We start from the raw sequence: 23,549 nt of genomic DNA, 5'->3' as shown, positions 1-23,549 counted from the left end.
GTGAGATATTTCTCTGGTGTCACCTTATTCATTATATTCGGTAAATCCCTGTCTATAGGGTGCCCAATGGTCCACGCCGTCATTATGACGGTATCCCATATATCTATAAGGAATTTCCCTGTTTGTTATCAGGGACGTGCCAGTTAGCAGTGGGTCCTGTGACTGTGTGTGTGTGAGCTGCTCTTTGTCTGATCTTCCTTATAAAACCTGTTCGATATGGGTGACCTTGCAGAGATTTCCTCTCTATCGACATAGCTTTTGCAGTCATTAAGATTCTCAAGCCTATCCACCACGTCAAGGTGTCAACTCTCGGATAGGTACATTGGTATGGAAAAGGCAAAATTGACTTGTGATTTACAAACCAGATCTATCGACAATGATAATGCCACTAACATGATTCTCATCTCACACGAAATGAACCAGTACAGGTTTCGGAAATAATGGTAGCCCGTGTGTGGCAGTGATGAAACAGTCAGTCTAGTGAACGGGAAGATCAGCCGCTCAAATGCAGCACCTACACCCGGTTCAGATCGTGCCGTGTGCAAAACACTCCCCCTCCCCCGCCTCCCGCCCCAGCTGATATAAAAAGTGGCGGAAACGGCCTCTTGGGGGGTAGTGATGGAAAATTCGATTCTTTTCAGTGACACAAGTTTTTGTGGGCGATTCACTGAAGAGAATCAGGTATGGGTCAATCGATTCACTGAGTCAGTAGCCTGTGTGGCTACACGCTGCAGTGGAACGGATAGTTGTGCCAGCTTTGATGATATGAAAGTTATTCTGAACTGTGACATCAAACATAATATTTTAGGTTAGGTTATTCTCCATCGCATACCCCGCCAAAATAAATAAATAGAATAAAGACAAATAAATTAAATATAAATAAATTGCTACTGGCGTTACAATGGTAACTCCAGTACTGATTTATTTATTCATTCATGGGGGCTCAAAATACTAGTAAATAAATCTATATTTACCCATTTTTCCTTTTAATCCCTCTCCAATCAGTGATTGCCGAGTAGTGATCTGGGCCTTGTCCGGGCCCCATCAAATAAGCCCGGAGTGGCTTGAGTCAGTCAAGTTCTACTGCAAGCCATTCCGACTCACTCGTGGTACGCACTACCCGATTCCGTAACTCGAGGTCTTGTGGCTGGAACCCGTAGCCTGTTGTAATGCATGATTCGTGGCGAGGTGGTTCGAGTTCCCGGCCGTTACTACGGCGGTCCGGGCTCGAATCCTGCCCAGGGCTGAAATTATTTTAGTATCGCTGTGCTGCGAGTTGTTACTCCAACTCTCGTGGGCGGGGAGTTGTGTGTGTGTAAGGTCACAGCATTACCCATAGATCAGTCATATATGAGCTCTGAGCTTTCTTCTGGGAGGGAAATAGCTGTCTATATATATATATATATATATATATATATATATATATATTGACTATATTATGACAAATAAGATTGAAGGTGAAAGAAATAGACGAGGAGTATGGTAGAATTCTACCATACTCCTCATCTACTTCTTTCACCTTCAATCTTATATAAATATATATATATAAATATATATTTATATACATATATATATATATATATATATATATATATATATATATATATACAGACGCTCCTCAACTTACGTTTTAGTTACGTTCCGAACGGCCGAACGTAAGTTGAAAATGAACGTAAGTTGTTACTGTACTATACATCCGTAAATTCTATTACCGTATCTTATAAAACACCCCTAAATAATTAATTATACACATAACATTGTAAAATAACATTAATTTCAAATAAATTAAATTCAAGCAACATAAATTGAGATTGAGGATGAGGGGGAGGAGGAGGAGGCAAGGCACGTTCAGTCTGTCGTTTGTGCCATGTAAACAATGGACGCAGCGTCATGCGTAAGTATCGTTTGAACTATGTAGAGCGCGCTAAACTAAAAAATTCACTAAAAAAAAATACATTTTTTTTAGTCAGTTCAAACGTAAAATAAAAAAAAACGTAAAACGAATGAACGTAAGTAGAGGAGCGTCTGTATATATAAATTTATCAACCACAACACACTTTAATTCTAAGCAATCAATATCAATAGATCCACGGAGGCCAACATGCAGAAATTGATGGCGTAATTGGTAAGTCACTACACTTGTCATGTGCTGGCCCTGGTTCGAGTCCTTGGCCGTACCACATTTCAATTTCTGCATGTTGGCCTCCGCGGATCTCCCGATGTTGATGGCTTAGAATTAGGCTGCCCGTACACGAGCAACATTTTCATTGCTAGTTGTCACAACAAATTTTTTTTTGTCAAAAATAGAACGCACACATCTCTATGGGTGCCCGCACATGGACAATTTTTCCTGAGGCGACAACAAAGAATTGTGAGGTAGTTGCGGCCGGATCACTTTCTCCGACAACACAATTATTGTCGGCAACTGTGGCAGGCAATAGAAAACGTTATTTCAAATGGGAGCTCGCACACGAACAACATTTCGTTGCCGCCACCCAGCCTGATGCTGCCTTGGTGTCTTTCAGACTGCAGTGGTGAGAGGACGTGCTGGTACTACGTCATGTCTGTAATAAAAGAGTTATTTGACTGCGAAACACTTATAACAGAGGTAGAGAAGAGACCACCTCTTTATGATTTCAAAGGAATACAGAGATAAGAATATAAAAGAAAAGTTGTGGAGTGAGATGTGTAAGGCTGTGGTGAGCAATTGGAATACTCTCTCTCCTAAGGATAAAAAGGAGAAAGGTAAAAAAAATATTGTATTTATTCGAAAGGAAAACGTTAACTGTTGTCTGGAAGGTCAATGCATCTGCCTGCTTGCCTGTCTGCCTGAATGTATGTATGTTCATATGTATGCATATATGTGTATGTTCTTGTGGATGTATGTTCATATGTATGTTCTTATGTATGTATGTATGTTCTTGTGTATGTATGTATGTCTATGATGACACTATAAACAATAGTTGCCGCCATCGCGTGGCTCGTGTGCGGGTGTACCTTACCGACAACTTATCGTTGCGACAATTTTTTTATTGTGACAATATTTTGTTGTGACAACTAGCAATAAAATGTTGCTCGCGTGCGGGCAGCCTTGAAGTGTGTTATGGTTGATAAAAATGTATATCTGTTCACTGGGACCCATTCAGTGTTGTGTATATATGTATGTGTATATATATATATATATATATATATATATATATATATATATAAATAATTAGAAATAAATGTAAGAAAATCAAGGTGACTCAACTTAAGACGTTCGAATCCGACAGAACGGGTCGACTGACTCCATGAAAAAAAGCCAATCCAAGGCGTCCAAAATTTACCCAGTTATTAGAATGTATGTTTAATCATAGGGGAATAGATGCAGTGTGGCCAACACTACTCACTGTACGCTAAAGATAAGGAAAAGGAGAAAAAAACAATGAATGAATCATTCTTCACTTCAGCAAAAGTGCCAACTCGAGAGGGTCGGTATCCTTATGACTCCCCTATACAACGAAACAAGGTCTTTCCAGCCATCAAGTCAATGTACAAAGAAAGACTGTCCATCTTCTCTTTGAGAACCTTACTATCCTACCTTTTTCTCCATCATTCTCACCTGCAAAGGGATAGGCTTTCCTTCCTGTTTCTCGATGTAATCCAGGAGTTCTAGCATCTCTTCGTGCATGAGCGGTTCATGTGAAGTCTTGCCAAAGCCCAGATCCCGCAGGTTCTTCAGCACAAACCGACGCTGCTCCTGCCAATTCGCCCCCCACGTTCCTAGGATCCCTGTGGGAGAGGTGAACGGGATCTTACCTGAGGACAGCCATAACACGGGAGTTAATCTACTTCCCGAGGAACTAAGTCGACTGCTAACTGCCGTCCGTACTTATTATTTCACAGTGACCCAGGGCATCTTACCTAGTGGTTAAGACTGTTATGTTTCCGTGATGGATTTATTGTCGTTGTCATACCTGAATGGAATCACCAGTGACGGCAGTGAGCAGTCGACTTAGTTCCTCGTCAAGTAGATTAACTTCCAGGTTAGTGAATATTTTAGGGTCAATAGCTCAGTCGGTAAGGCGACGGCAGTGAGAGCTCACGAGCTCAGGTTCGAATCCAGGGACGACAGTCGGGATTATTTGATCGACATCACCGTCACTGGTGATTCCATTCAGGTATGACAACGACAATAAGTCCATCAAGGAAATGTAACATTCAACACTAGTTAAGATGCCCTGGGTCACTGTGAAATAATAAGTACGGACGGCAGTTAGCAGTCGACTTAGTTCCTCGCGAACTCGATTAATTTCCAGGTTGGTAACTTTTATAGGGTCAATCGCTCAGTTGGTAAAGTGACGGCAGTGAGAATTCACGAGCCCAGGTTCGAATCCAGGGATGACGGTCGGAATTATTTGATCGACGTGTGTGTGTATATATATATATATATATATATATGTTCGATTGAAGACCAGAGCTAATTCTATATCCACTTAGTGATCTTTTCAATTTTTCGAATGGTTTGTTTGTATCTTGAAGGGAGGTAAAACACAAGGTTTCCAAGATCCATGGTGTTATTATAATGAAAAACATTACACAAATTTAAAATACAAGCTTTCTGTTGAATCATGCAACCATCTTCAGGCAAGTAACAATAAATAAGAGTAAATGAAGGTACTTGGAGAGGTAGGTCGTAACTAGGCGTCAGGTATTGGATAGGGGTAAGAGCTTCGTATCAGCGGGATGTAGCTGGACATTAGATCACTGGAGCCGGACGTCTGGTCTTTGTTGCCACACAGCCTCGCTGTGTAGTTGTAAAGTACTGTGTCCGGCTGTATATTAATGATAGGGGTGTGTTGTGTAATGTAGACTCTTTCCAAGATGTGTACTTTCTTGTTGTTGCATTAAGTATTTTTGTATTGTTGACTAAATCTTGTCTGTTTTAGTTATAATAATACCATGGATCTCGGAAGCCTTGAGTTTGATCTCCTTTTAAGATAAAAAACATTTGGAAAATTGAGAAAATCACTAAGAAGATAATGTCTACAAGAAAACTTACTGCCCATTTATACTAATATAGATATGTGTGTGTGTGTGTGTGTATTATATATATATATATATATATATATATATATATATATATATATATGCGTAAATAACCACTAGGAAAAAGTAAACTAACGAAGCAGAGCGCTTTCGTGTAATTACATCTTCAGTGCAGATACAAAGAAGGAATTATAAGATGAAGAAACAAGGTACAGAATATATGACATAGTGAAGAGGGCATTTTACCGTACCAAGAGAACCTGCAAAATATTCCAAATATGTTACGTAAATTTAACATTAATGTAGTTTTCAATAACAAGAACACTGTAAGACAACTGCTCATAAATAATTCTGTCAATAGTAATAAAGGGTGTGTGTACAAAATACCTTGCAAATCATGTAATCAGTTTTATGTTGGTCAGACTGCTAAAGCACTCACAACACGAATTAATCAACATAAGAAATACGTTAGAGAGGGAAACCAATCTAGCGGTATATTCAACCACATGAACCATTTTAACCACCCAGTTGACTGGGATAACGCTAAAGTCATCACATACAACAACAACATAACAGAAATAAATTTAATTGAATGCAGTTTGATCAAATCTAGTAAGGGGATAAATGTTAATCTTCATCAAGGTTTGTACAAATTAGATAGTTTTATTTCTCATGAAATTTCAAAATTGTTTGAATTGTAATATAAATTATGAGCAGTTGTCCCATACTTGTTGGTTACCAGGACGGCCCAAACGTCCCATACTTGTTGGCTACCAGGACGGCCCATACGTCCGTCACGTGTACTTTTCCACTACCTCTCCGAATGCCCTCTTCACTATGTCATATATTCTGTACCTTGTTTCTTCATCTTATAATTCCTTCTTTGTATCTGCACTGAAGATGTAATTACACGAAAGCGCTCTGCTTCGTTAGTTTACTTTTTCCTAGTGGTTATTTACGCATTTGTGAACACACGCTCCTAGTGTTTTTATTGCATATATATATATATATATATATATATATATATATAGATATATATATATATATATATATATTGCAGAAAACCACATGGAAAATAAAGTCGGAATACTAAACATTTTCGTCTATTACGACATCCTCAGAGTACAAGAACGTAGTAGACGAAAACGTTTGTATTCTGACTTTATTTTCCCTGTGGTTTCTGCACTATTATTTAGTCACGTTTTATTGTGATTATTTTTGCAATATATATATATATATATATATATATATATATATATATATATATATATATATAGATATATATATATATGTATATGTACGTAAATTCTGTCCAGGGTTCGTCTTCAGGGATTTACATTGGCATACGAAGGAAATCATTATATATCGGATCGAGTGTCACCCTGGAAAAGGTCTCTCAACTGACCGTTACAAATATCCAAAATTGCACAAAATACGGATTCAGCAGTCAAAATATTCCATTTCTCTTCTACTGTTGTATCTTCTTTGTGTATTCTTTCCCATTTTTCATTTTGAAAGAATTCTCTTATCTTATCAAAATTTGTTTTTTCATACATCAATCTTCCTTTTCTATATTGTTCATTTCTTTTCATGTATTTTTTCTCATTTAGTTCTAGTTCTATCAATATGTGGTCACTTTTACTATTGGTACCTGGTATTCTATCTTTTCCACTATTTTAGGTTCTGATGTGATTATTAGGTCTAGTCTCGATGGTTCTTCATTTCTATACCTAGTGTTCTCTTGGATCCATTGTGTCATTATGTGGTCAATAATCATCTCAAGTAGAACATTTCCCCATGAGTCTTCTCCACCCTTTACAGTCATCTCTTCCCAGCAGATTTCTTTGCAATTAAAGTCGCCCATCATAACTATTCTTCCTCCATCTTCCATTATCTTGTTAAGTGTTATTCTTGTGTCTTCTAACACACTTTTATGTTCACTCTCTTCCCACGAGGCTGTTTTTGGGGGCACGTAGTTTATTACAAACTTTCTGCTCTTCTTATCTCTGTCTTCTACTTCTATCATAATCATCTCTACTCTGTTCTTTCCATATGTGACATTCTTCACATTTATATCCTTCTTAGTCAGGAACATAACTCCACCCCCTTGTTTTATCTCTCCGTTTCTAATCCAATAATCATATGCATTGTGTCCTATGCTGTTGGGTGGTAGTGGACCTTTTAATTTTGTCTCAACAATTCCCATTATGTCCGGATCTTTTTCCTTCAGATACTCATTCAGTTCATTTAGTCCTGTTATTAATCCATCTATATTTGTGTAGGATACTCTTAACTTTCTGTTATTTCCATTGTATTCTCTGTTTCTTTTTTGTTTCTCTCTGTTATGGTCCATTTCTTCAATTTCATATTCACTACTCTCCAGTAGAATTCTTGTTTTTCTGACTTCGTTCTGGTCTCGTTTTTTCTTTAGCTTCTTTCCTTTTCATTTTTTCTTCCTCTCTTTCCTCTTTATTCATTTCTCTTTTTATCCATACCTTTTTATATTGTTCACTTGCTGCCAGCTTCCCTGTTTTTGCTAAGATATTCTCTGCTGTTGTTTGTGATCTGAATTTAATCTTAGTTGGTCTGGTCTTATCTGTACTATACTTTTCGAGTCTAAACTTCTCTTCAATTTGTTTCATTATTTCAGGTTCATCTTCCTGAACTAATTCTAGTAATCTGCTTACTTTTTCATTTTCCTCCTTGATTCTTGTGGTTCTATCTGGGTTATGTTTCTCTTCCATTCCTAATATAATTATACATTTCTTTTTTATCTGCTAAGTCTCTTACAATATTCTCCTTCTGTCTCATCACTTTGATAACCAAGTCTTCAGTTTGTTCTTTAATTTGCTGTTTAATTATATCAGTAAATGCAACTTTACTATTTTCCTGTATCTTCTTCCACCCCTGTGCCTCTTTTGCTATTGCCTCTTTATTGTCTTTATTGTTCCTCTTTAATTCATCATTCTCCTCTTTTACTTCTCTTAACTGTCTTTTTAGTTCTTCTATTTCATCAGTTAAGTTTTTGTTCGCCTTCTCTAGTTCTTCCAATCTTTCAACCCTTTCCGCAATTTTTGACATTCTACCGAACCTAATCTCCCAATGTTCGGTCATTTGTTTAAGTTTTTCCTCCAGTTTTGCCAGTCGGGGGAGGTTGGTATCCGCCCCCCCCCCTCATTAAATCCATGGAAATTATCCTCACCTTCTATTGTGTTGCTCTTATCTATGTTTCTAATCTTTACATTTTTCTTAGTCCCTTCATCGTCACTAAATTGTTCTGGCCCGCGCTTGTTTACATGGCGTCTGCCTGCCTGGACCAAGTCCTCTCCTTCCTCATTTCCTTCCATTTCCCTCAGTAATCCCTCCCCTTCTCCCTTTTCCTCACTTTACCACTACACCACGAGCAATCCCCTTCCCTGTAAATACAATAGGTACTTCCTTTGCGTTGAGATCCACGAATATTTCACTTTTTCTTCAGGACGTCAATCCTCGCCGTCCGTCTGACGTAAGTGTGTGTGTGTGTGTGTGTGTATTTTACGGGAAGGGGAGCTATGCTCGTGATGTCCTGTCTTCGTATCTCATTTTATCTAAACTGTTTTTAAATTCATGTATTGTTTTTGCACACACCACTTTCTCATCTAATTTGTTCCAAATGTCTATTACTCTGTGGGGAAAGCTGTTCTTTTTCAGATCTCTTCTATAACTCTTTTTCTTGATTTTCTTTCTGTGTTCTCTTGTATTTCTATCATCCCATTTTATTAGATCCTCTCTATCAATAATTTCTATGCCTTTCATGATTCTATAGTTATCAAGTCTCCTCTCTTCTTTGCTCTAGTGTCTGTAGTTCAAGTTTTGCTAGTCTCTCTTCATATGATAGTTTTGATAGTGTTGGTGCCAATTTTGTAATTGCTCTTTGTATTCTTTCAAGTTTTGTTATACATTTTTTTATACTTGGTGACCACATCGTTGCTGCATATTCCAATCTTGGTCTTATCAAAGTGATTAGTATTTTCTTCACCATTTCTTCATCCAGGTATGTAAATGCCACTTTGATTGTTCTTATTAAATTATAAGTTTCTCCAAAAATCTTGTTTATATGTTTCTCAGGTGACATATTCATAATAATGACTCCCAGGTCCTTCTCATTTTCTACTTTTTTATTCCTTCTTCTCCCAATTTATATGATCCTGCTATTCTTTTTTTGCTTCTTCCAAATTCCATTATACTACACTTCTTAATATTGAACTCCATCTCCCACTTCCTACTCCATTCCCATACTTTATTGAGATCACTCTGTAGTGACTCACAATCTTCTTCAGTGTTCACTTTTTTCAATAGTTTTGCATCATCTGCAAAGAAGTTCATATCACTTTCAATTCCTTGATCCATATCATTAATATATATAGCAAACATTATTGGGGCCAGCACTGTTCCTTGTGGAACACCACGTATTACTTCATCCCAATTAGTGTTTGTCTCTTATCACTACTCTCATTTTTCTTTCTTGCAAAAAGTCTTCCATCCATTTCAGCAGTTTGCCCTGTATTCCACCTTCAGTTTCTAATTTCTTATGTAACTTCTTATGTGGCACCTTGTCAAAAGTTTTTTTCAGGTCTGGCAATGCACAATCAGCCCATCCATCTCTTTCTTGTATTATATCTTTTCGCCTTGAATAGAAACATATTAAGTTTGTGACGCATGATCGTCCTTGTCTGAATCCAAATTGTCTTGGATTAGTACGTTGTTTTTTTCTAAATGCCTTACCCATCTACTTTTGATAATTCTTTCACAAATTTTTGCTATTGTGTTTGTTAGAGAGACTGGTCTATAGTTTGTAGGGTCTTCTTTGTTTCCCCCTTTATATATAGGTACTATATTTGCTCTTCTCCAATCTTTTGGAACTTTTCCTTCTTTCAATGAACTGTTTATTAGGCTATGTATTTTGTCTGCCAGTTCATTCCTGCATTCTCTCAAAATCCAGTTTGCTATTTCATCTGGTCCATGTGATTTTCTGACATCAAGATTACTCAAGTGTTTCATTATTTCATTCTTTGTTACTTCTATTTCTTTCATAGGGGGGACTTTCTCCTCCCATTCGATATCACTAGGTTGTATGTTCTCCCTTGTAAACACTGATTTAAAATGCTTGTTCATAATTTCTGCCATTTCTATTTCCTGTGTATTCAACTCCTTGTCGTAGTTTCTCTAAATCTTGTTTGTTTTTCACTTTGTTATTTACAAATCTGTAAAATAGTTTTGGTTGGTCTTTACATTTTTCTATGTGGGGAAAAAACGCTGGTGTCTACCGCATACCCTGTGCTGGATGTGATAAAGTATACATCGGCGAGACCTCCCGTGACCTGAAGACCCGGATCCGGGAGCATCGCTACGATTCCCAGAACAACATCACCACCAACGCCTGTGTTATCCACCGGAACACCAACGACCACCTGATGGATTGGGATAACGCAGAACTTCTGTTTAGTGAACCAGACAGGATGAGGAGAAAATGCCTCGAAGCGGCCGCCATTCAAAGCTTCAAAACCATTGAGCAGAACAGAGGCATGTTTAACATCGCCCCTCCTATCATCCATCTGTTACCCGCATTAAATAAATGTATGAAATGTCCCCCTTAGTCCACTCCAACAAACTGTCCGAAATGTCCTCCTTTGTCTCCACCAAGTCCCACCCGTCCCCCTCCTCCCCCTCCACCTACCACCCACCCCTCCCTGATAACCTCTCCCAGTTCCTTCCCTGTTGGCTTATATGTGCTCAGAGTGTGTGTCATGTCTGTACTTGAAAAAGCTGTAACAAGCGAAACGTAGTACCAATAAAGGTTTCGATCTCACAAGGTGTTTATTCTCACAGTCTTGTCGGCTTTTGACATTGTGATTCACATTTTTCTATGACATCTTTTTCGTATTTTCTTTTTTCTTCTCTGCACACTTGTACATATTCATTTCTATAACTAGTATATATTTTCCATTTTTCAAGTCTTTTGTATTTTTTTCCATTTTGTCCAAGCTTTGTCTCTTTTATCTTTCAACTCCTTACAACTTTTTTTGTTCCAGCACTTTACATATTCTTTTTCTTGCTTTTGTCTTGGGATATATTTTTCTACTCCTTTTTTTTATATAAATTTTTGTCAAAATATTCCATTTCTCTTCCACTGTTGTTTCTTTGTATATTCTTTCCCAGTTTTCATTTTGAAAGAATTCTCTTATTTGATCAAAATTTGTTTTTTTCATACATCATTCTTCCTTTTCTATATTGTTAATTTCTTTTCATGTATTTTTCCTCATTTAGTTCCATTTCAACCAATATGTGGTCACTTTTACTTATTAGTGTCTTATATTCAATCTTTTCCACTATTTCAGATTCAGATGTGATTATTAGGTCTAGTCTCGAAGGTTCTTCTTCATTTCTATACCTGGTGTTCTCTTGAATCCATTGTGTCACTGTATGGCCAATAATCAACTCGAGTAGAACATTTCCCCATGAGTCGTCTCCACCCTTTACGGTCATCTCTTCCCAACAGACTTCTTTGCAATTAAAGTCGCCCATCATAACTATTCTTCCTCCATCTTCCATTATCTTATTTAATGTTATCCTTGTGTCTTCTAACATACGTTTATGTTCACTCTCTTCCCACAAGGCTGTTTTTGGAGGCACATAATATATCATAAACTTTCTGCTCTTCTTATCTCTGTCTTCCACTTCGATCATAATCATCTCTACTGTATTCTTTCCATATGTGGCACACCTCATGTTTATATCCTTCTTAGTCAGGAACATAACTCCACCCCCTTGTTTTGTCTGTTTCTAATCCAATGATTATATGCATCATGTCCTACACGGTTGGGTGGTAGTGGACCTTTTAATTTTGTCTCTACTATTCCCATTATGTCCAGTTCTTTTTCCTTCAGATAATCATTCAGTTCATTCAATCCTGTTATTAATCCATCTATATTTGTGTAAGACTCTTTATTTTCTGCTACTTCCATTGTATTTTCTGTTTCCCTTTTGTTTTTCTCTGTTATGTGCCATTTCCTCACCTTCATATTCACTACTCTCCAATAGAATTCCTCTTTTTCTGAATCTGTTCTCATCTTGTTTTTTTCCTTAGCTTCTTGTCTTTTAGTTTTCTCCACTTCTCTTTCTTCTTTATTCATTTCTCTTTTTATCCATACAATTTTATATTGTTCACTGTTTTTTTTCCGTGTTTTTGTTAAGATATTCTCAGTTGTCGTTTGTGACCTGAATTTAACCTTAATTGGTCTGGTCTTATCTGTACTCTATTTCCTGAGCATATACATCTCTTCAATTTGTTTCACGATTTCAGGTTCATCTTCCTGAACTAATTCTAGTAAACTGCTTACTTTTTCTTTTTCCTCTTTGATTCTTGTGGTTCTATTTAGATTAGGGTATACTTCTCTTCCATTCCTAATATAATTATACATTTCTTTTTATCTGCTAAGTCTCTTACTATATTCTCCTTCTGTCTCATCACTTTAATAACTGAGTCTTCAGTTTGTTCTTTCATCTGCTGTTTTATTATGTCATTAAATGCAATTTTGCTGTTCTCTTGGATATTTTTCCAACCCTGTGCTTCTTTTGCTATGGCCTCTTTATTGTCTTTATTATTCCTCTTTAATTCCTTATTTTCATCTTTTATTTCTTTTAACTGTCTTTTTGATTCTTCTATTTTAGTTAGGTTTTTGCTCACCTTCTCTAGTTCTTCCAATTTTTCAACTCTGCACAATCTTTGTTAGTTGACCAAACCTACTCCCCCACTGTTCGGTCATTTTATCAAGTTTTTCCTCTAGTCTTGCTAATCGGGGGAGGTTGGTACCCCCCTTCCATCATTAAATCCATGAAAATTATTATCTTCACCTTCCATTGTGCTGTTCTTATCTATATTTCTAATCTTAACATTTTTGCTAATCCCTTCTTCCCCAAAATTATCATCCGTCCTTCGTTTGTTTACAAGTCGCCTGGCCTCCTGGACCAAGTCCTCCCCTTCCTCGTTTCCTTCCATTTCCCTCAGTAATCCCTCCCTTTTTCCTTTTTCATCACTTTCCTACTACACCACGAGCTTTCTCTTTCCCTATAAATACAACACAGGTACTTCCTTGTCGTTGTGATCCTTGAAATTCTGGGATAACTCTGGAGTCCGAACTTCGGTGTCACTTCGACCGATGTGTGTATGTGTGTGTGTGTATATACACAGACATTAAGAATTGAATAAACACCACGAAAAATGCATTTCTGCTCTTATTTAATGCTTAATGTTATTCAAATTTGCCTAATATGTTATATTTACCTAGAATTATGTTTCAGATTACATACAAGATTAATCAAGCATGCAGCGAACCAAAGGAGCGGTAGACATATCTGAATTTCAGCAAAGTTGTATTGTGGGTCAACATGAAGTTGGACTTAGTCAACGCAAAATATCTGAAACTCGGTCCATACCCCTTTCTTCTGTTAATAGAGTGATTGTACAATTCACCAGAGAGGGCAAGAGGGGCACAAAACCTCCTTCAGGTTGTCCCAGGCCCTCAGAAAGAAATTTGTGTCTTGTCAAAAGAAATGTCGAAGAGGATCCACGTTGCAAGGCCTCTGACATAGCAGCACAAGCTGATGTCAGTTCCAGAACAGCTGCCAGGTATCTCCACAAGCTGGGTTACTATGGCAGAGCCAATATCAAGCGCAGAATGGATTAGGCTGTTGAGATGGTGGAGAGACCTGTGGCCATTTGGAGCACTGTCATTTTCTTTGATGAGTCACGATTCGCATTATTTTCTGACAGTGGAAGAGTGTGGGTCTGGAGACTCTGTAGTCAAGAGTTTGACCTTAAAAGACTGCAACCAACAGTGAAACATGGGGGCATTTCAATAATGGTGAGGGGTGCAATTTGGAGTAATGGACGATCAGAGCTTCTGGAGTGTCAAGGAAACATCAATTCAGGCAAATATATTTCTATACTAAAGAAAGGAGTCATTCCAATATTCTCCAGTGGCAAAATGAGTAAAAATGTCTTCCTATTCATGGAAGATGGAGCTCCTTGTCACACTGTTCAAGCAACACAAAATTGGTTGAGCCTAAATTCAGGAAACTTCTATGGCCAAGTCAGTCCCTGGATATGAACCCTATTGAGCACCTCTGGGGCATATTAGACCATCAACTTCACAAAAAGAACAGGAAGCCATCTTCAAAGCCCAAACTCCTCATTTCTCACTCTATCCAGCCTAGTAACTCCTATCATATTACCAGGCATTTCATTTCATACACATGCTTCCTCTTTTATATTCCATGTTTCTGCCCCATACAGTGCTGTCAGCACAATCACTCCTTCATACAATATCCCCTTAACATCCATTCCTAAATGTCTATGTTTTACACCTTTTTATCTCAAGGAATTTACTTGTTTCTTTCAATCTACATTCTACCTCCACTTCCACTCCTCTCTTTCCCACCACATTCGCATCTAAGTATTCAAAGCTATCCATTTCCTTCAGTCTCTCTTAATACTCACTTCCAATTTGCTGCCATCCTCTCCTCTTGTGCATCTAATCACCTTTCTTTTACACACCTTCCCAAAATCCATTGCTAACTTCCTTACTCCCTCCTCTGATCCTGCTACAAGTACAGTGTCATCATCAAACAACAACTAGCTCATCTCCCATTCTTCTACGTTTTCTTTAACCATCTCCAATCCCTGGCCCATTACCCGTGTTTACCTCTCGCACCACCCCATGCATGTATAAAATGAACAGCCAAGGTGACATAACACATCCCTAGTGAGGCCTCACCTTTACCTCAAACCACTCACTTTCTCCATTTCCAATTCTAACACAGGATCTACTACTCTCGTAAAAATTCTTGACTGCCTTTAATAGCCTTCCTCCTATCCCATATATCTGCAATACCTCCCACAGTGCCTTCCTGTCTATCCTATCATAAGACATTTTCCAAGGACATAAAGGCCCAAAAAGCATCCTTACTTTCCGTCATCCAGGAGGTGCTAAGATAAGAGGGAGGGTGGAGGGGTGTGGAGCGTATTCAGGGATGGAAGGTGGGAATGATTTTATGCCTTTTCCTTTTTGGCTACCTCCCTTGTAAGGGGGAAAAAGCCTTGGTATATGTATGTATCACTAACCAGCACAAAAATGAAATTATGTGAAATAATTATGAAAGATCGATAAAAAGATGAACATTCTGACAGATAATCAGTTTGGTTTCAGATCTAGAAGGTCATGTGTGTCGAACCTTTTAAGTTTTTACTTGAGAGTGATTGATGTGCTGCAAAAGAAAGAGGGGTGGGTGGACTGCGTATACCTGGATCTAGAGAAGACATTTGATAAAGTACCTCACAGTCAATTTATGTGGAAATTGGGGCATGCTGGAGGACTATGAGGCAAACTGTTAGAATGGTTTAAAGACTTTTTGAAGTAAAGATACATGAGGACAGTAGTGAAGGACAATACGTCAAGTTGCACCAATAATGTTTCTTGTCTATGTTCATAACATGATAGATGGAACAATAAGCTATGCCACCAGATGATGTAAAAATCATGAGAAGAGTGAAAAATGAGGAGTATGGTAGAATATTGGAAAAAGATCTAGATACTATTTTTGCTTGGAGCCAACAATGGGAAATGAAGTTCAATACCAAAAATGCAAAGTGCTGGAAAAGGGCAAAAACAGCAGAACTATTCCTTGGGAAGCGAACACATTACAAGAGCAAAAGAGGAGAAAGACTTGTGAGGCTTGATAAAAGACAACCTGTCACCTAACAGACATATCAGCAGGATTGTGGGAGAGACATATGGACTATTGGAGAAGATTAAAGCATTCCGTTATATGTGTTGGAGTGTTCATTGTTGTCATTTGCCTGAGAGCAGCCATATTGGATTTGTGTCATTCAGTGAACAGACACCAGGTGGCAGTGTTGTTGAATTTAATAATAGTAACATGAGAGAACTTGGCGATATGCTTGATGTTAAAAATGTTAACCACTGCTTCAGAAAGTCCATGGAGCAATGGCACGTGCGAATGATTGAATGCTGTAATTGGTGACAAAGTGCCAAGAGTGTTTGAGGATATGAACTGTGACATCAATGTAGTCTTGCCTTGGGCAGTGTCAACCCATAATAAATTGGTGAATAATTCCGGCCATAGCCCAAACCAATTAGTATTTGATTTCAATCTTGTAGTGCCATCAGTCACCAGTAGCTCCTTGCCTGCTCTAGAGTCAGTTTCTGGCTTGGATATTGTGTGACAAAACTTAAATGCTCTGCACTCCTCGAAGGGAGTACCTCAAAAATTAATCTAGTGAAAGAATCAATAGTCTTGTATTATAATGTGCACCCAACAGAGATTAGTGACCTTTACAATGGTGATAAGGTGTACTTTAAGCATAATGATGATCAGCAATGGCATAATCTGGGCACATTTTTTGGCAGGGATGGCAAGCAGGTTCTGGTTCGGCATGGGGGTGTTTACATCAGAGCCCATATTTGCCAATTATCTAAACTTCCCCTGAGGTCTCAAACAGATTGTCCTCAGACTTGTGGTGGATCATCTGTTGACACTCGGGAGGCATTGAGGAATATGCAATGTATATGTCATCAGGAGGAGGTGGATGAAGATTCGGAGGGATTTGCTTCATCTGCATCGACATCTGAAAAACTGAGGAAGTAGATGATAGTGGTGAGGTACAGGAGGTACAATAGAGACAAAATTATATTGTAAGCAACTCTGAATTGCCAGAGAAATTTCAAAGAGAAACAAGACTGTTTAAACTGCTACTGGGGCAAAGGATCCAAGGAATGAATGAAAAAATTGGTGAGCACATGTCTGGAAGAATAGTGAGCAGAGGAGGTAAAACTAAAGGAAAATATAAAAATTAGTTTAACTTCCAAAAGGATTCTGATGGGAGTGTAGAGTGTGTGGATTTTTTGGAAGTTGCAGAATTGGAAGTGGTCCCTGATGAAGTAGACATGTTCGTGTTTTACTCCAACGAAGAAGTGATAAAAGCAAAGGAACTGGAAGTACTACAAAAAAAAAAAAAGTTTATGAGGAGATGGAAGACAGAGGACAGGAATTTATATCTGTGTGGTGGGTTATCACAGAAAAGGTGAAAGATGGAAGCCCTATAATCAAGGCATGCCTTGTAGCAAGGGGTTTTGAGAAAGACACATCCAGCTTTAGGAAGGACTCCCCAGCTTGTTCTAAAGAATCTATCCGATTGGCTCTGGCAATGGCTTCTGCATTTGGTTGGGAGTGTCATGGCCTGGATGTGAAGTCAGCTTACCTTCAGGGCAATTATATAGAGCGAGAGGTTTACTTGCATCCTCCCCAGAATATTATTGTGGTCAGCTTTGGAGACTGAAAAAGATGGTGTACGGTCTATGTGATGCAGCGAGAGCGTGGTACTTGCATGTCAAGAGTCAGCTACTGTCTGTGTCAGCTGAGGTGGTGAGCTTCATGGTATCATATGAGTATATGTAGATTATTTTCTCTGGATGGGCACTAGGGTGTTCCAGGAGAGGGTTATTGATATTCTTCAAGGAGAGTTCTGTATTGGGAGCACGGCATCATCTACCTTCAAGTACATAGGTTTGGAAGTGGGCACTACAGCTGAAGGTATAACAGTTGGCCAGTATAGCTATGCCAGTCTGCTCACACCACTGAGTTTGGGATGTCGCAGGTCGGCAGCTAAGTCCAGTGAGCTGTCGGACAATGAGAAGAAAGAATTCAGTGCTCTGATTGGTCAACTGAGCTGGATAACTACACAAATGAGACCTGACATTGCCTTTGATGTGTGTGAACTGAGTGAACATTGTAAAAATGTCACACTGGCTGATGCTGTGAGACTCAATAAGATTATCAACTGAGTTGTGGATGACTATTTTTGCTTGCTGTTTAGAAAGCTGTCTGATGATGGCTCCCAGGGAGGACTTGTTATTTTTTTCAAGGATGGGAAGGAAGATGACCAATTTATTGGCAATCAAGGAAATTGCGCTGAGTGGTGAAATCCACATTGTCTGCTGATACCCTGGTGTTCACTGAGTGCATTGAGGCTGCTTCCTATCTTGCATGTATTATCAGGGACATTGTCAAATACCAGACCTTAGCTGCACACTGCTTGGTTGACAACAAGAGTTTGGTGGAGGCCTTGAATTCTTCTCATAGTGTGGAGGATCGTTGTCTTCGCATAGACATTGCATTGATGAAAGATATGTTGTTGCATGGTGATTTTAACTCTGTTTCTTGGGTCGGAACCTCCAAGCAATTTGCCAACTGCCTTACTAAGAGCAGTCCTCTCTGGTCAGTAGGTTTCCTTGGCTTATAAATACTTTGGAAAAGACAAAAGAGAAAAAACCGAGCATTATTTGAGTGTTCATTGTTGTCATTTGACTGAGGGCAGTCATATTGTATTTGTGTCATTCAATGAACAGACACCAGGTGGCAGTATTGTTGAGCTGTTATGTTGAGTGCTGGGTCCCCAGTATAAAGGAAGAAATAGCAAGTTTGGTCTAATAGTAGGGATGAACAAATAATGAAAAAATCTCATTGAAACCCTGACACATACAAGACTGGAATATGCGTCAGTAGTATGGTCCCCACACTGAGTGAAGGATGTAAGCAAGATTGAGAGAATACAAAGGACACCAACCAAACTGGTCCCCAGCCTGGCTGATAAACCATATGAGGAAAGACTACAAGTACTGGGTCTACCAACTTTGAAAGATCAAAGAGAAAGAGGTGATATGATTTCGGTGTTAAAGTCACTAAAGGGGATAGATTGCATTGATAGAAGAAATCTCCTGAATAAAGATGGTGAAGGTTTTAAGAGGTCAAGAAAATAAATTAAGAAAGACCTCATGTCCAAAGGATGTGAAGAAATACAGTTTTTCATATAGTGAGTTTAATTCTAAATATGATAACTGGAAATCAAAGATATAGATTAGGTTGAGTCTAAGTATGTTAGAAAATTAGAGAATAGGAGACAGGACCCGACGAGCATTGCTCCTTTCCTGTATACTGCAATTAGGTGAATACAATTAAGTGAATACACACACACACATACACACAGCCATCGAAACTAGATCTAATATTTACAACAGAGCCTGAAATAGTGCATAAAGTCCAGTATGAGACACCAATTGGAAAGAGTGACCATGTACTCATCGAAACTATACTAAAGGAAGAAATAGACATAGAGAGGAATGAAAAGCATAGGAAAGGAAGACTGAGGTACAACAAAACAGACTTTACAAAACTAAAGACATTCTTCCGGAATGCAAACTGGGAAATATTTTACAGGGAAGAAACAACAGTGGAAGAGAAATGGAATATATTGATGGAAAACTACAATGAAGGGGTAAACAGGCATGTACCAAGACAAAAGCGAGAGAGAGAGTACATTAAATGTTGGTTCAACAAAAGATGCAGTGAGGCAAAAGACAGAAGGGACAAAGCTTGGAAAAAGTGGAGAAAAGACAAAAAACAAAGCAAATGGCAAATTTATGTTAACTATAGAAATGAGTATGTTAATGTGAGAAGAGAGGAGAAAAGGAACCATGAGAAGGATATTATAGACAAATGCAAAGAGCAACCCAAACTATTCTATCGGTATGTGAATGGTAAACTTAAAAACAAACAGGAATTGGTGAAACTATGCCAAGGAAACATAGAATACACAGAAGATTTAGAGATGGCCGAAGTCATGAACAATCACTTTAAATCTGTTTTCACCAGAGAGAAAATACCAAATTGTGACATAGATAAAAACAAGAAATCTCCCCTCATGAATGAGTTTACAGCACATTTATCAAGGCTGGATGTCAGAAAATCACATGGCCCGGACGGTATTGCAAATTGGATTCTAAAGGAGTGCAAAGAAGAACTAACAGACAAAATACACATCTTAATAAACAGCTCACTCAAAGAAGGAAAGATACCCGAGGACTGGAAAAACGCTAACATTGTACCAATACACAAAGGAGGAAACAAAGAAGAACCCACCAACTATAGGCCAGTATCACTAACAAGCACCATAGCTAAAATTTGTGAGAAAATAATCAAGAATAGATGGGTAAAACATCTGGAAGACAATGACATATTAAACCCAAGACAATTCGGATTCAGACAAGGAAGATCATGCTCCACAAACTTAATATGCTTTTACTCAAGACTAATAGACATAGTGCAAGAAAGAAATGGATGGGCTGATTGTGCATTCCTAGACTTGCAAAAAGCCTTTGACAAAGTACCACACAGAAAACTACTAAAAAAACTGGAACACATAGGAGGAATACAGGGAAACCTACTAAAATGGATAGAGGACTTTCTGACTGGTAGAAAGATGAGAGTAGTGCTCAGAGAAAAATATTCAGACTGGAAAGAGGTGATCAGTGGAGTACCGCAAGGATCTGTGCTGGCACCAATAATGTTTGCTATCTATATGAATGACATGGATGAGGACGTGAACTGCTACATGAGCTTCTTTGCCGATGACGCCAAACTGCTAAGGAAAATAGAAACTGATGAGGACTGTGAAGCACTGCAAGAAGACCTAAATAGGGTATGGAACTGGAGTCAGAAATGGGAAGTGGACTTTAATACTAAGAAGTGTAGCATAATGGAGTTTGGAAAAAGCAAAAACAGAATATCAGGAAAATATACAATTGGAACCAAAGAAGTAAAGAAAGTAGGATCCGAAAAAGATTTGGGAGTAATTATCACGAACGACTTGTCCTATGATATACAGATTAACAAAATTGTCGGGGAGACTTACAACTTGCTAAGATCAATAAAAGTGGCGTTTGCATACTTGGACGAAGACATGATGAAAAAAATATTGGTTACATTGATAAGGCCTAGATTAGAGTATGCAGTGACATTGTGGTCCCCCAGTACCAAAAAGAATATAAAGAAAATAGAAAGAATCCAAAGAGCAGCTACAAAAATGGCACCTGCACTTGCAAACCTATCATACGAGGAGAGATTGGCTAAACTGGAGTTACCGACACTGGAGCAAAGAAGAGAGAGAGGTGACCTATTGACCATCTACAGAATCATGAAAGGCACAGAGGTACTCGATAGTGAGAACTTACTTAACTGGGACAAAGGAAACACAAGAGGACATGGAAAGAAAATAAAAAAACATAGCTATAGAAGAGAACTGAAGAAAAACAGTTTTCCTCATAGAGTTTTGGACACTTGGAACAAACTGGACAATGGAATAGTATGCGCAAAAACCATTCATGAGTTTAAAAACAAACTAGACACTGCAAGATACAAAGGCGGGACATCACGAGCATAGCTCCCCTTCCCGCAAAATACAACTAGGTAAATACAACTAGGTAAATACACAGGGAGTAAACAAATACATACCAATAAAATAGCACAAGGAGAAATATATAAAATGTTGGTTCAACAAGGAGATAAAGCCTGGAAAAAATGGAAGAAAAATAGAAAAACATCCCATTGGCAAACATATAAAAGCACTTAGAAATGAATATGTAAATATACACAGGAAGGGGATAAGGGAATATGAAAGGGATATTACAGATAAATGTAAGGATCAACCAAAACTCTTTTACAGACATGTAAATGATAAAACAAAACACAAGCATGATATAGTAAAACTATGCGAAGGAGACAAGGAATTCACTGATGATACAGAGATGGCGTTATGATCAGACATTTCAAGTCTGTATTTACAATTGAGAACTCTCAACCTTGGGAGAATGACCAGTTAGAAAGTTCACCCAGAATGAAGGAAATAACAATAGCACAGAAGGAAATAAGAGATCAAATAAAAAGCCTAGATGTCAGAAAATCGCACGGTCCTGATAAAATTGCAAATTGGATATTAAAAGAATGCATGGACTGACAAGATACACAAAGTAATAGAGTTCTCATTAAAAGAGGGAAAAGTACCACAAGATTGGAAAATTGCAAACATAGTGCCAATACACAAAGGAGGAAACAGGGAAAGTCCTACAAACTTTAGACCAGTATCCCTCACAAGTTCAATAGCCAAAATATAAAAGTTCATTAGAAGCAGATGGATCAAACATTTGGAGGAAAACAATATATTAGATACAAAACAATTTGGATTTAGAAGTGGAAGATCATGTACCACAAACCTAATATGCTTTTACTCAAGAGTGATTGATATAGTTCAAGAAAGAGATGGTTGGGCAGACTGTGCCTTCCTGGATTTGCAAAAGGCTTTTGATAAGGTACCAAATAAAAAGTTACATACATACATACATATAACAAGGATTTTTACCCCTTACAAGGGAGGTAGCCATGTATAAGTTGAACAGCCAGGGAGACATAACGCATCCTTGACGAAGTCCCACCTTTACCTTGAACCACTCACTCTCTCCATTTCCAATCCTGACACAAGCTCTACTACTCCCATAAAAACTCTTGACAGCTCCTAGAAGTTTTCCTCCTATCCCATATATCTGCATTACCTCCCACAGTGCCTTTCTGTCTACCCTATTGTAAGCCTTTTCCAGATCCATAAAAGCCAAAAAAACATCCTTCCCCTTTCCTATAGCTTTCTCACATATTTTGTCTTACCACAAAGATCTGATCTACACAACCTCTACCTGTCCTAAATCCACACTGTCCCTCACCAATTACTCCCTCTGTTCCTCTCCTAATCTTCTCAATCAAGATCCTCCCACAAGCCTTCCCAACTACACTTAACAAGCTAATCCCTCTGAAACTACTACATTCACACTTGTCCCCTTTTCCCTTGTAAAGTGGAACTATACAGGCACTCCTCCAGTCCTCAGGCACTCTACCTTCTCTCCAGCAAACATTAAATAATCTCACCAGCCAGTCCACCATCACTGAACCTCCTTTTTTTAGACATTCTGTATGGCATCCTTCCAGACCAGGTGCCTTACCTACTTTCAACATCTTAACAACTGCCTTCACTTCATCCTTCCATATTTCTCCTCCATTTTCCTCACTCATCACAGTCATTTTCTTAGCATTTCCCAATGCAATTATCTTTCCCTCCTTATCCTTCTTCACATTTAGCAACTCCCTAAAATATTCTGCTCATCTTCCCCTTACTGCCTTCACTTCCATTATCATCTCTCCATCTGCACCTTTTACCTTTTCTTCTCTACTTGATTCACCTCCTTCTCTAAATTTCTTTCCAAAACATATTTTCAAAATTTTCTGACATAATCTTACCCCATTCCACATCTGCTCTCCTCCTTGCCTCCTTTATCTTATACTTTACTTCTCTTTTCTTTTCTTTTCTTTGTACCTCTCATATGACTCCCTCGTCCTATTGTGTAACCAATCTGTGAAATCTCCCTTCTTCTCTTCTACAACCTTCTTTGTTTCTTCATCTCACTATCCACTACTTTTTCTTCTATTTCCTCCTGTTCTTCTTGTTCCACAAACCATCCTTGCACACTTTGTTACTCCCCCCTTGAACAAACGCCATTCCCCCCCCCCACCTAGCTCTACTC

General features: G+C 38.3%; 1 protein-coding gene across 1 annotated transcript in view; it reads right to left on the bottom strand.

The window, feature by feature from the left end:
• The window catches only part of LOC143022803 (cytochrome P450 2D15-like), a 145,315-nt gene that overhangs the window by 107,961 nt on the left and 13,805 nt on the right, over positions 1 to 23,549 (bottom strand). The window contains exon 4 of the mRNA XM_076181174.1: positions 3,602 to 3,771. Within this exon, the coding sequence (XP_076037289.1) occupies positions 3,602 to 3,771 (170 nt within the window). The remainder of the gene's footprint in view (positions 1 to 3,601; positions 3,772 to 23,549) is intronic.

Source organism: Oratosquilla oratoria, unplaced genomic scaffold (assembly GCF_046742065.1).
Source record: "Oratosquilla oratoria isolate Oo_2021 unplaced genomic scaffold, ASM4674206v1 SCAFFOLD184, whole genome shotgun sequence".
Lineage (NCBI taxonomy): Eukaryota > Metazoa > Arthropoda > Malacostraca > Stomatopoda > Squillidae > Oratosquilla > Oratosquilla oratoria.
This window is presented reverse-complemented; position numbering and strand designations above follow the sequence as displayed.